At 39.0% G+C, this 15596-nt stretch overlaps 1 protein-coding gene across 1 annotated transcript; it reads right to left on the bottom strand.

Annotated features, from left to right (window-relative positions):
- Nucleotides 1-5825: 5825 nt before the first annotated feature.
- LOC128552817 (uncharacterized PE-PGRS family protein PE_PGRS54-like) lies at nucleotides 5826-13404 on the bottom strand. The gene is made up of 15 exons (XM_053533884.1): nucleotides 13338-13404; nucleotides 10829-10891; nucleotides 10679-10794; nucleotides 9924-10494; nucleotides 9490-9564; nucleotides 9014-9151; nucleotides 8587-8877; nucleotides 8407-8556; nucleotides 7816-7991; nucleotides 7576-7692; nucleotides 6976-7541; nucleotides 6856-6941; nucleotides 6621-6731; nucleotides 6160-6339; nucleotides 5826-5980 (listed from the first exon to the last, which is right to left on the bottom strand). The coding sequence occupies exons 1-15, from the start codon at nucleotides 13402-13404 to the stop codon at nucleotides 5826-5828; spliced, it is 2862 nt and encodes a 953-aa protein (XP_053389859.1).
- Nucleotides 13405-15596: the final 2192 nt, after the last annotated feature.

Raw genomic sequence — 15596 nt, 5'->3', positions numbered from 1 at the left:
TAATTTTGTATCTAAAGGGACCACCTACTCGCAATGTTAATGTCATTGCAGGTAGAGGATTTGTATTGCATGGTATAACTTTTCTATTATGTTTATTCTTCATGTTTTAAACAGTTTATAACATATATTGTTTTATGTGCTAATGTTGATAACTTGTAGTCAGTCAGACTAATAAAGTAATGATTAGGTGATTTCTCATATTGCAATAAATGTACTTCAGACACAACACTTGGCGGCGTCTTTGATGCTTGCATCAATAAATTTCCTTGTAGACACTGTTTTATTTTCCACCACGGAACGTAGATGCAAGCGTCGGGGAAAATAAAAATAAAATCGCAATTTTGAATTTTATTTTTATTTGGATTTTTGGAAAATTAGGACCGGCGCTCCCGTAACCCAAGTTATTAAAAAACTCTGGCCTAATGCTTGCATCGGAAGGCATTGGTGCAGTCTTAAATACAAACCATTTTAGATTTACAGGACATGGTAAAAACAGACAGGACTGCAGAATGAAATTGAAGACCTTTATCTCCTAACATCAAGTCTTACAGTTTGACAGTTTCATTAATTTTAACCAACTAAAACACTAAAATTTAAAATACTTAACAATACTAAAAAGCAATAATAAATTCATAACTGAGCGAAATTCATTATTGCTGTATATAAACTGTTACAAGTATTTTAATACCTATGATCATTAAGGTTAACAAACAAGCAAACAAAATGTACATGACATGTCTGAAAGTCATTATGTTAAGATTTCACTTTAACATAGGCAAATACAATCATGTTAATTCAAAAAATCGCATATCTGAAAAATATTATTTTGAACTGAAATACCAGTAAAGAAAAAAAAACACATTTTTTGGACTCTCAAAATTCAGTAATGGAATGATGTACACATAACAGAAAGAGCATTGAAACTCGAGGGTAAACGATTTGTACGAGGGGGCATAGCCCCCGAGTATAAATCATTTACCCAAGAGTTTTAATGTTCTTTCTGTTTTGTATCATAGCCATCCATATATGGTAGTTCAGTAGGGCGTTCCACATTGCCATATACAGCAGTTCAGTGAGTACTTTAAATCCTTGCTTTACAAATGTGTAAAACTCATGTAAAAAAACCAATGCGAGCGCAGAAAATCAATAAAATGCATGTCGCTGTCTACTGTTAAGAGACACGCCCATATATGCTGGCATACTTTCCTATCCAACAGTGCGGTAACAAGCTGCAGGTATTTAATACCTGCACACTTTAGTTACCACACCTGCGCTCAGTGTATACGATTTACCTGAAACCAAATTTGTTAAGAAACAAGAGATGTCTCCATAGGATGACACATGCCCCCAATGGCACTTTGAATGAATAGTTATGGCCGATGTCAGGTTTAGGACCTTTGACCTACTGATCTGGGTCTTGCGCACGACACGTCGTCTTACTGTGTCACACATTCATGCATAGTTATTTTAAAATCCATGCATGAATGACAAAGATTATGGACCGGATATACCCTCAATGCACTATCATGAAAAATGACCTTTAACGTCTAAGTGTGACCTTGACCTTTGAGCTACAGACCTGGGTCTTGCGTGTGACAGGTCGTTTTTACTGTGGTACACATTCATGCCAAGCTATTTGAAATCCATCATCGATGACAAAGTTTATGGGCCGGACACCCCCATCAATGCACTATCCTTTAACGTCTAAGTGTGACCTTGACCTTTGAGCTACGGACCTGGGTCTTGCGCGCGACACGTCGTCTTACTGTGGTACACATTTATGCCTAGTTATTTGAAAATCCATCCATCGATGACAAAGATATGGACCGGACACGCCCATCAATGCACTATCCTTTAATGTCTAAGTGTGACCTTGACCTTTGAGCTAAGGACCGGGGTCTTGCGCGCGACACGTCGTCTTACTGTGGTACACATTCATGCCAATTATTTGAAAATCCATCCATCGATGACAAAGATAGGGACCGGACACGCCCATCATGCACTATCCTTTAATGTCTAAGTGTGACCTTGACCTTTGAGCTACGGACCTGGGTCTTGTGCGCGACACGTCGGTCTTACTGTGATACACATTCAAGCCAAGTTATTTGAAAAATCCATCCATCAATGACAAAGATATGGACCGGACACGAAAACTGCGGACAGACCGACAGACAGACAGACGGTTCAAAAACTATATGCCTCCCTTTGGGGGCATAAAAACACCGAGCTATGATACAACTGAAGATTATTCATGTAAACACATAACTACTGAAGTCACATTTTATAACTACTGAAGTTAACTTGTAAGGCTTTTACTATGGGAGCAGGTGCAGACATTTCTATTAGAAAAATGAAAATAATAGAGCATTTTACACAGTTTAGAAACCAAATTTAGTACGCTTTAATGCTAGAAAAAAAAAACTTCGCACATCTCTCTGTAGTGAAAATTTAAACAAAATACTGTAATATCTCAATAAAACATGAATCCATAGACAAACAGTTTACTTTTCTTGCATGTCATGTGGCAGCAACATGTAAAAGGCATGATGATCACTTGGAATTATACATCTGTTTTGCAAAGGTAAAGAAGATCCCTGATTTTTTTTCAAGTCAGATTGATTGATTTTTGTCTAAGTTTCAACAGAGGCAATGTATTGAGATTTTCTGACTCCTGAGACCTACAACAGTCTCTGCATTAAATCAAGTTCATGAATTTTTTCATCATAATTGTACTGCAGGGAACTACATTTGGTCTATCAGCAGTCGGCTTCACTGTTTTAACTTGGCTGATGTAAACCCTGTTTCAATTTGTGTCAAGATCAAAGTTCTTTATTTTGAGCATATCTGCTTAAAATCAAAGAAGTCATTCAGATCCATTTCTTTGACAAAATACGGCCCTGAAGATCTAGCAGACCTGATAATAGCCGCCCACTGAGAAGAAGTGTATGCAGGTAAAAAACCTACTGGCAACCTCTATAGAAGCATGAACGAGTCATTCTCAATGACGCTTTCAAGGTATGTGTGCTCTATTGATTTAATTTCAAATTTTTGCATGCAAAACCAAAGCATCGACAGACGAGGAGCTGCGTTAAATTAAACGCTGATGTGAAACCAAATCTGTAGTCCTGTTTGGCGCCATATAACCTATACTGTGTTGGTGCGCTGTAAAACCCAAATAAATAAGTTGATGCCCCCGGTGGCATCCTTGTCGATACAAAGCAGCGTAAGTCCAAAATGAGGTTAAGGTCAAGGTCAAACTGAGGTCAGGTGATGTTTGAAGATGAGGAATGGTCACAGGTTACATCTGTATTAGTATCAATTCATTCTTGTAAAAGGTATTGATGCTAGACGAAACGGTCCCATTTGGTTAACCAAGAGATGGCCCATATAAAGCAACCTAAGTCCAAATGAGGTCAAAGTCAAGGTCAAACTGAAGTAAGGTGATGTCTGAAGATGAGGAATGGTCACAGGTTACATCTGCATTAGTATCAAGTCATTCTAGTAAGGGTATTGATGCTGACGAAACGGTCCCATTTGGTTAACCTCAGTACGGACGGACGAAAGAACGGACGTACTCAGGGTATGATACTAAAGTGACTTTTCGATGTTAAATTTTAGCCACATAAACCCAAAAATTAGTGACATAAACCCACTTCTGGACACTTTTTAAAGTGACTGTCATATAAACAAAGAGTCCAAACCCTAACTTGCTAGACACTCAAGTACCAATTTGTTAGCCAGGACAGACGGACAGGACAATCACTATATATATATGCCTCCCGCATCAGTAGATCTGGGGGCACAAACAAGTCGGTTCTTGTTTTGGGAAAAACAGTTATCACTGTAGAAATTAGAAAATAAATTTTCTTTTTTGGTATCAGACATTTTTTGATGAAATGGTACAGACAAGATGCTATCTCGAAAGCCCCCCCCCCCCCCCCCCCGAGATGCCACAGTTTCGTTCCATAAGAAACAGTAACCTTCTGATGTGCCAAGGTCATACAATGTCCAATTAAATGTATGAGCCTACGCCTATAGTAAAGAGCAGATTCAAACCCTTTTGGAGTTAACAGTACTTGCTGCAAGTCAAAACATGCACATACTAATTCAGGGTCTATATTCAGTTTGGCTTTTTCTTTGTCTTTAGTTTTGTTATCTCTTGCAGCAGCTTTGTTCCTTAAATGTTTATCATATTTTGTTGACAGAGCAGTCTTTTCAGAATCTGGAACATTTTTATATTGTGTACACAGATCGCATTGATCTTTGATCGGGGTATGAAATGACATGTTGTACTCTGTTGTAAAAACATGTCTATAATAGGACAATTGGACAGGTTGAGTATGATATTCTGCACATTTTTCAACGTATAAGTTATATATTTTTCTAAGAATCAAATCAGGAGCAAGGTATTTCTGCCTCGAATCTTTACGAAAATAGTGACTTTCAATCATAGGAAATTATTCAATATGAGATTTTACAAAGAAGTACCTGTCTTTGGCAATTTTCTTTGGTCTATTCAAATGTTTTCCCCTATTGTCAGTATTACATACACCAATCAAGTTTTGTTTAATAACAGCAGTGAAAACCATAATTATGGTCTGAAACATCCAAAGTATTTAAGAAAAAAGTCTTACAAACTCTTATAATTGCATCTCCTACCGGCAAAGTCCATTTAATGCTCTTTGACTTCCTGCTGTTTTGAACAGTTTTGCTCTTTACTGCCTTACATAAAGCATATTTTGTAAGGAACTGTTTTGCAGTTTTATATCTCCAAGAGACCAGTAGGAATGAAAAATCTTTCCTCGTGTTTCTTCAGAAATATTATGCTTGCATTGAAATCTACATTTAATTCCACATGGTGCCCTCATACATCTCTTTTTACAAATGACGCCTCTAACAGAAATATAACTGACCTCTATTTTTTCTTGTCTTTCGTACATTTCTACTCCATAAACTTTGATCTCTCTTTCGTTTTCTGCCTCTCTCATTGCATACCTCATCCAGCCTCCTTGCTGTTAGTAATTCTTCACCACCCCCCTTGCTTGCATCACCTACAACACCACCCTCACAGCTCGCATTACCTTCAACACCACCACAACTTCTTGCATTACCAACAACACCACCACAACTTCTTGCATCCCCTACAACACCACCCACACAGCTCGCATCACCTACAACACCACCCTCACAGCTCGCATCACCTACAACACCACCCCCACTGCTTGCATCACCTACAACACCACCCACACAGCTCCCATCACCTACAACACCACCCACACAGCTCGCATCACGTACAACACCACCCCCACTGCTTGCATCACCTACAACACCACCCACACAGCTCGCATCGCCTACAACACCACCCTCACAGCTCGCATCACCAACAACACCACCACAACTTCTTGCATCACCAACAGCACCACCACAACTTCTTGCATTACCAACAACACCACCACAACTTCTTGCATCACCTTCAACACCACCACAACTTCCTGCATCACCTTCAACACCACCACAACTTCTTGCATCATCTTCAACACCACCACAACTTCTTGCATCACCAACAACACCAACACAACTTCTTGCATCACCTTCAACACAACCACAACTTCCTGCATCACCAACAACCACCACAACTTCTTGCATTATCAACAACACCACCACAACTTCTTGCATTACCAACAACACCACCACAACTTCTTGCATCACCAACAACACCACCACAACTTCTTGCATCACCTTCAACACCACCACAACTTCTTGCATCACCAACAACACCACCACAACTTCTTGCATCACCTTCAACACCACCACAACTTCCTGCATCACCAACAAAAAACCACCAAACTTCTTGCATCACCTTCAACACCACCACAACTTCTTGCATCACCTTCAACATCACCACAACTTCCTTCATCACCTACAACACCACCACAACTTCTTCCGTCACCTTCAACACCACCACAACTTCTTGCATCACCTACAACACCACCACAACTTCTTGCATCACCTTCAACACCACCACAACTTCTTGCATCACCTACAACACCATTACAACTTCTTGCATCACCTACAACACATTACAACTTCTTGCATCACCTACAACACTACCACAGCTTCTTGCATCACCTACAACACCATTACAACTTCTTGCATCACCTACAACACCACCAGAGCTTCTTACATCACCTACAACACCATTACAATTTCTTGCATCACCTACAACACCATTACAACTTCTTGCATCACCTACAACACATCCACAGATTCTTGCATCACCTACAACACCATTACAACTTCTTGCATCACCTACAACACTACCACAGCTTCTTGCATCACCTACAACACTACCACAACTTCTTGCATCACCTACAACACCATTACAACTTCTTGCATCACCTACAACACTACCACAAACTTCTTGCATCACCTACAACACCATTACAACTTCTTTACATCACCAACAACACCACCACAACTTCTTGCATCACCTACAACACTACCACAACTTCTTGCATCACCTACAACACCATTACAACTTCTTGCATCACCAACAACACCACCACAACTTCTTGCATCACCTACAACACTACCACAACTTCTTGCATCACCTACAACACCATCACAACTTCTTGCATCACCTACTACACCACTACAACTTCTTGCATCACCTACAACACTACCACAGCTTCTCGCATCACCTACAACACCACCCCCACTACTCACATCACCTACAACACCACCACAACTTCTCGCATCACCTACAACACCACCCCCACTACTCACATCACCTACAACACTACCCCCACTACTCACATCACCTACAACACCACCACAACTTCTTGCATCACCTACAACCACTACCCCCACTACTCACATCACCTACAACACTACCCCCACTACTCACATCACCTACAACACCACCACAACTGCTTGCATCACTACAACACCATCCCCACTACTCACATCACCTACAACACTACCCCACTACTCACACCAACTACAACACCACCCCCACTACTCACATCACCTTCAACACAACCACAACTTCCTGCATCACCAACAACACCACCACAACTTCTTGCATTATCAACAACACCACCACAACTTCTTGCATTACCAACAACACCACCACAACGTCTTGCATCACCAACAACACCACCACAACTTCTTGCATCACCTTCAACACCACCACAACTTCTTGCATCACCAACAACACCACCACAACTTCCTGCATTACCAACAACATCACCACAAAATCTAACATCACCTTCAACACCACCACAACTTCTTGCATCACCTTCAACACCACCACAACTTCTTGCATCACCTTCAACACCACCACAACTTCTTGCATTACCAACAACACCACCACAACTTCTTGCATCACCTTCAGCACCACCACAACTTCTTGCATCACCAACACCACCACCACAACTTCTTGCATCACCTTCAACACCACCACAACTTCCTGCATCACCAACAAAAAACCACCAAACTTCTTGCATCACCTTCAATACCACCACAACTTCTTGCATCACCTTCAACACCACCACAACTTCTCGCATCACCTACAACACCACCACAACTTCTTGCGTCACCTTCAACAAAACCACAACTTCTTGCATCACCAACAACACCACCACAACTTCTTGCATCACCCTTCAACACCACCACAACTTCTTGCATCACCTACAACACCATTACAACTTCTTGCATCATTTACAACACATTACAACTTCTTGCATCACCTACAACACTACCACAGCTTCTTGCATCACCTACAACACCATTACAACTTCTTGCATCACCTACAACACCACCAGAGCTTCTTACATCACCTACAACACCATTACAATTTCTTGCAACACCTACAACACCATTACAACTTCTTGCATCACCTACAACACATCCACAGATTCTTGCATCACCTACAACACCATTACAACTTCTTGCATCACCTACAACACTACCACAGCTTCTTGCATCACCTACAACACTACCACAACTTCTTGCATCACCTACAACACCATTACAACTTCTTGCATCACCTACAACACTACCACAGCTTCTTGCATCACCTACAACACCATTACAACTTCTTACATCCAAACAACCACCACCACAACTTCTTGCATCACCTACAACACTACCACAACTTCTTGCATCACCTACAACACCATTACAACTTCTTGCATCACCAACACAACACACCACAACTTCTTGCATCACGTACAACACTACCACAACTTCTTGCATCACCTAAACACCATCACAACTTCTTGCATCACCTACTACACCACTACAACTTTGCTCACCTACAACACTACCACAGCTCTCGCATCACCTACAACACCACCCCACTACTCACATCACCTACAACACCACCACAACTTCTCGCATCACCTACAACACCACCCCCACTACTCACATCACCTACAACACTACCCCCACTACTCACATCACCTACAACACCACCACAACTTCTTGCATCACCTACAACACTACCCCCACTACTCACATCACCTACAACACTACCCCCACTACTCACATCACCTACAACACCACCACAACTGCTTGCATCACCTACAACACCATCCCCACTACTCACATCACCTACAACACTACCCCCACTACTCACACCAACTACAACACCACCCCCACTACTCACATCACCTTCAACACAACCACAACTTCCTGCATCACCAACAACACCACCACAACTTCTTGCATTATCAACAACACCACCACAACTTCTTGCATTACCAACAACACCACCACAACGTCTTGCATCACCAACAACACCACCACAACTTCTTGCATCACCTTCAACACCACCACAACTTCTTGCATCACCAACAACACCACCACAACTTCCTGCATTACCAACAACATCACCACAAATCTAACATCACCTTCAACACCACCACAACTTCTTGCATCCCCTTCAACACCACCACAACTTCTTGCATCACCTTCAACACCACCACAACTTCTTGCATTACCAACAAACCACCACAACTTCTTGCATCACCTTCAGCACCACCACAACTTCTTGCATCACCAACACCACCACCACAACTTCTTGCATCACCTTCACACCACCACACTTCCTGCATCACCAACAAAAACCACAAACTTCTTGCATCACCTTCAATACCACCACAACTTCTTGCATCACCTTCACACCCCACCAACAACTTCTCGCATCACCTACAACACCACACAACTTCTTGCGTCACCTCAACAAAACCACAACTTCTTGCATCACCACAACCACCACAAACTTCTTGCATCACCTTCAACACACCACACTTCTTGCATCACCTACAACACCATTACAACTTCTTGCATCATTACAACACATTACAACTTCTTGCATCACCTACAACACTAACACAGCTTCTTGCATCACCTACAACACCATTACAACTTCTTGCATCACCTACAACACCACCAGAGCTTCTTGCATCACCTACACACACTTACAAATTCTTGCATCACCTACAACACCATTACAACTTCTTGCATCACCTACAACACATCCACAGATTCTTGCATCACCTACAACACATTACAAACTTCTTGCATCACCTACAACACTACCACAACTTCTTGCATCACCTACAACCCACTAACAACTTCTTGCATCACCTACAACACCATTACAACTTCTTCGCATCACCTACAACACCACCCCCACTATCACATCACCTACAACACACCAACAACTTCTCGCATCACCTACAACACCACCCCCACAACTCACATCACCTACAACACTACCCCACTACTCACATCACCTACAACACCACCACAACTTCTTGCATCACCTACAACACCACCCCCACTACTCACATCACCTACAACACCACCCCCACTACTCACATCACCTACAACACCACCACAACTGCTTGCATCACCTACAACACCATCCCCACTACTCACATCACCTACAACACTACCCCCACTACTCACACCAACTACAACACCACCCCCACTACTCACATCACCTTCAACACAACCACAACTTCCTGCATCACCAACAACACCACCACAACTTCTTGCATTATCAACAACACCACCACAACTTCTTGCATTACCAACAACACCACCACAACGTCTTGCATCACCAACAACACCACCACAACTTCTTGCATCACCTTCAACACCACCACAACTTCTTGCATCACCAACAACACCACCACAACTTCCTGCATTACCAACAACATCACCACAAAATCTAACATCACCTTCAACACCACCACAACTTCTTGCATCACCTTCAACACCACCACAACTTCTTGCATCACCTTCAACACCACCACAACTTCTTGCATTACCAACAACACCACCACAACTTCTTGCATCACCTTCAGCACCACCACAACTTCTTGCATCACCAACACCACCACCACAACTTCTTGCATCACCTTCAACACCACCACAACTTCCTGCATCACCAACAAAAAACCACCAAACTTCTTGCATCACCTACAACACCACCCCCACTACTCACATCACCTACAACACCACCACAACTTCTAACATCACCTACAACACCACCACAACTTATTGCATCACCTACAACACCACCCCCACTACTCACATCACCTACAACACCACCACAACTTCTAACATCACCTACAACACCACCACAACTTCTTGCATCACCTACAACACCACCCTCACTACTCACATCACCTACAACACCACCACAACTTATCACATCGCCTACAACACCACCCCCACTACTCCCATCACTTACAACACCACCCCTACTACTCACATCACCTACAACACCACCCCCATTGCTTGCATCACCTACAGGCTAAAACACCACCCCCACTTCTCACATCACCTACAACACCACCCCCACTTCTCACATCACCTACAACATGAACATTACCAGTAGTAACATTAGGAATCATTTAAAATTTGGTGGCTAATAAACTTCCAGGTGAAAGTCACAGGAGAGTAGTTGTTAAAATTCACGTGAGAAATAAAATACTAAGTCTTGTTTACTTTGCAAATATAAAGAATACATTTTTGATTTCTGTCTTTGATGGAACATGTTTCAAAACACTTCTGTCTTTATTTAAAGAGAAATCCTATAGTTTTTTTCCTTTCATAGAATTTTTTTAAATTCACATATATGATAGGAAAATTTGTGCTGAAAACAATGAACAAATAAAAACAATAGGTCACCAGGCTTGTTTTTGTGAAAAATTGTTTTGAACACACCCACTGTTGCTGAAACTGCCAGCGATTTTTCAACATTTTCATAATTTTCTGCTTTTTTATAAATACCAACCAAAATATACATCCAGGCAGCACAATACGGTTTTTTTTCTTTTTACAGATTTTATTATATACTTATTTGATATCATAGTCATATTTGTAATACTCTATCCTTACAATAATGGGTACAAATGAAAAAAAATATTGTTTCATACTTACTTTTGTGAACTTTTTTCAATGAAAAATACCCATAGTGAAGAATATTTTTTTTAATTTTGAAAAAACTCTTTCATAGAATTTTTTCTTTTTCTTCTTGTGTATAGATAATTGTATTGTGAGCATAAAAATGGCTAAAAATGTATGGGTCACCAGGCTAAATTTTATGTTAAGACCGCTAGAATACAACACCCGTTCGGACGGAAATGGCGCGAACTTGGCCAAATTGATTACATGTACATTGTATGTCTGCTAAAAGTTTAAAAAAAGTTTTAAAAATTCTTAATTCTTTCTATAATTGAATACTAAATAATCTGAAAGGTGATATTGTCTTATCAGTACTAAGTCAATTATCTTACATTATATGAACAACACTGTCTTTGTACTAAAATGCGATGTGAAAACACAACCACAAAATAGCAAGATACCTGTCAGGCATGATACTTGTCAATACAAAATAAACCAGTATCAACATTTGATTACTGATATAACTTATCAAAAATGTCATTTCATTCAAAATTCCTCATATTTAAGATTGTCTGTAACATGTTTCAACAAATGTTGACTTCAGTTCAGTTTTCCATAGAAAGTGTCGGCTGCGCAGAAAGATGCGCATAAAAAACTACAGGAATTCCCTTTAAATGACCAGAACTGTTTTATCTTGTGAAAAAAATAGTATTGCACAATGACTAATCCCTCGATTAGATTCAAAATATTGTGCAATACTATTTTTTTCAAATTACAACATTATTATTTAAAACATTGCTAAATTATTGTGCAAAACTATTGTTAGTCAAGTTACAATAGACAAGTGTTGCACAATACATTTTTAGAACATGTTATATAATTCTTGTGCAAAGCTATTGTAAGTCAAGTTACAATAGTGTTGCACAATAAAATTGCATCATGTGAGATACAATATTTTTGATAAAATTTCATAAGATTTTTTTCTTCTGGAATATAATCCTAGAATTTTTACAGGACATGTATTTCATATTGTTGCATCAAAATTTACCAAAAAGTGAATTTCGGAAAAAAGTGGAGTTACAATAGTTTTGCGCCAAACCCTCGCACTGCTCTATGTAAATATCTATGTTTTGATAGAGATCCTTTTATGTTTCGTTTAACCTCAGACCAACTTATTCAAGGTCATACAGTGACTGTTGGAGAAGACAATTTTTGAAATAAATCAAAAGTACCCTTACAGAAAAGCATGACTGTAATGAATATTAAACTAATATATATAGGTAATCTGTGATGAATAGCGATGTTCATTAGAGGAAGTCATCAGATATTCATTGCATCTGACGAATATGTGGTTAACACATTATGGATGCATTCGCTGGATATTCACTAAAAGTCTTGTTTGTTACATATTAATCGCAGACACTTAGTATTTGTGATGTGTTCATTAAACATTAACTGCTAACAGTATCTGAGTCATACTGATCATTGCATATTAATTGCAGATACTTTAACAATTCTCCATGTTCTATTCATAATACCCACAGATACTTACAAATTTTCAGTGCTCATAGCATATTCGTTGCAGACGCTTTGAAAATTTCTGAGGCTTTGTTACGAGAGTTGTACATACTTAGAAAATTTAATAGATCATTGCATATTCGCTGGAGACACTTAGATTGTTTCAAGAGTTAAAACTTATGTAGAAAATATTAAGCTACAAATTTCTTAAGCTGTTCACCACATATTCGTCAGAAGCTCACCAGAGAAGAAGACTTAGGTGGTGTTCACTGCAATTCATTACATATTCGTCAGAACTATTCATTGCAGAGCTCATTTGCATGCGAAAAATTAACATGGAACGAATGTGTGATTAATAGAGCCTGTGATGAATATACAATGAACTTGCTACTAACATGCAACAAACTTTCCCTGTAGCGAATATGCTGTGAAGGATCCGTTTGTTGCATATTCGTCAGACATATTCGTTGCAGACCTAATTTGCATGCGAAAAGTTAACATGCTGTAAACATTTAACGAATGCAAAAGTTTGCATTCACTGAATGTTAACTTCATATTTGCTGCACATTCATCACACTTATTAATCGCAGGGCATTTTTTTCTGTAAGGGATGAATTTCTGTCATTTCACGAAAATTCCACATGCTGATGTTACATGTATGTTGTTTCTAGATGTAATAAAATGATTCAATGCAGATGGAGTTCAGCAGGTTAGATATGTATAACGATACATTTCTCGAGGAGGGGTGGGGGGAATGGCCATATGATATATTATGTGGCGGACACTTTTATTTTGGAAATGCTTAGCTACGAAATGATTTCTTTTCTGTGTGTTTTTATTGATTGAAGATTTGTTGTTTATATATGAGAAATAAAACTTCAATTTGTTCAGATTTTAAACAAGATAGACGTGTAAGTTAGTAGTCACAATTGAACAGAAAACGCATGCCATAGCCACAGCGCCACCACTACTGTATAGCGCCACCACTTATAAAAAATACTGGCATATTTCTTTTAAGGGAGATTTCATTACTGCTGATCTTTGCCTGTGTAAGTATCCTATAAAAAATACTGGCATATTTCTTTTAAGGGAGATTTCATTACTGCTGATCTTTGCCTGTGTAAGTATCATACATATTTAGACCATTTGCATGCGCGATAATGTTCTTATAGTACGTGTTTCTGCATCAAATCACAGCTCGAATACAGACAGATATCAAAATGTGCAATTGTGCGAATCAGGAGAAAAGCTCTTGACATCACAATTTTTAAAATATTTTAAATAATGAAATTACAGTCATCCTGTAGTAAAAGTGTTCATACACAGCACTACATCCTCCGATTTTTTAAATAAGTTTTATCAATAAAAATATAAGACAGAATGTTAACATTTATAGTTTGAAAGTGGTGATAGCTGCACCACGGAAATGTCGATAGCTCTTTTCCTTATCACCACTTTTGGTGGTGGTGCTAGGGTTTAGTAGCCGTGAAAATGGTATTCGGTCGAAATATACATAGAACATAAGTCAATTTTAATTCTTAAACTAATATTTTCTAGCATGCAGTTATGTTGTGTTCAGTTCAGTAATTGTTGTACGGAGTGAAAAAGAAGATGTACCTGCTGTTCATTTAAAAAAAATCCTTTTACAAGCAGGCCTTTTTCTCATCATTTTGGGAATGCCACCAACACCAGTATAGATATACTTTGACCTTCAAAAATGACCTTTGGGCGAGTTCATTAACCAAGGTGGATCTGGTATTCGGATCATCTCGGCTGATGATTTACGTAAGAAATAGGTATATAATCAGTCAGGGGTGTAACTGTTTCAAGTTATCGCAGTTTATAACCCATTTGAGTTATTGCTTATATTTTCATAACTTGTTTCAGTTATCATAAAATATTACAAAGCCCTCCTGTGCCAATTCCTCATTTTGAATGTGACTAATGCAATTATTTCCTGAATCCTTGAACTCTTATGTTTCCAACTATGCAGTAAAATTTTTTATGCAAAGGCTGATAAAGTTTTACGCAAAAGGTTTAAAGCTATAAAACTCTTAGCATCCAATATAAATGCTTATCAGGTCATGATCAGACTAAAAGTGAATTTGATTAACCACAGATTGCTACTTATTTCACTGTATAGGTCACTTTGTGAGAACAGCAAAAAGACTTTTTTTGAATAACTTACCTGAGTTTACTTATATTTGATAACTAATACAGGTTATAAAATGCTTGGAAAAATAACTGAAATAGGTTACATAACTTAAAACAGTTACACCCCTGACTGATAATATAAGAAATTAACCGAATTGCGATCAAAGACTGCACAGTGTATTGGTAAGTGTGATTGCCCCTGATACATGGCATGCACGCAACCTGTGGGTTCGAGCCCCAACAGAATTTCTTTTTTATTGTATTATGAATAATAATTAACAAAGTATGTATCATATTTTATTGCCTGACTTTAATATTTACTGTTTTAAATTATTTTTTCTTCATTTTTTCCCATTTGTTTTCTTTTATATTTTTTTCTCTCAAAATTTATTTCATATCAGAAAAAAAAAATTTCATTTCACAAACAAGGTTAATCCTCAGATTCGCTGGCTGGTTTCTGAATCGTCCGCAGAATCATCAACGTTAATAACGACCTTTGT

The sequence above is a fragment of the Mercenaria mercenaria genome, unplaced genomic scaffold, assembly GCF_021730395.1.
Source record: "Mercenaria mercenaria strain notata unplaced genomic scaffold, MADL_Memer_1 contig_3188, whole genome shotgun sequence".
In the NCBI taxonomy this organism is placed as follows: Eukaryota; Metazoa; Mollusca; class Bivalvia; order Venerida; family Veneridae; genus Mercenaria; species Mercenaria mercenaria.
The sequence above is the reverse complement of the archived record's forward strand: the minus strand, read 5'-3'. Positions and strand labels throughout refer to the sequence as shown.

Bases quoted from the DNA above. Each gene is read 5' to 3' on its own strand.
- LOC128552817 (XM_053533884.1), bottom strand. From the start codon at position 13,404: ATGTCTGACGAATATGCAACAAACGGATCCTTCACAGCATATTCGCTA. The intron at 10,495-10,678 runs GTAGGTGATGCA...GTGGTGTTGTAG, and splicing joins TGAGTAGTGAGGGTGGTGTT to GTGATGCAAGAAGTTTGGTG. The intron at 8,878-9,013 runs GTTTGTTGGTAA...TTGGTAATGCAG, and splicing joins TGATGCAAGAAGTTGTGGTG to GAAGTTGTGGTGGTGTTGTT.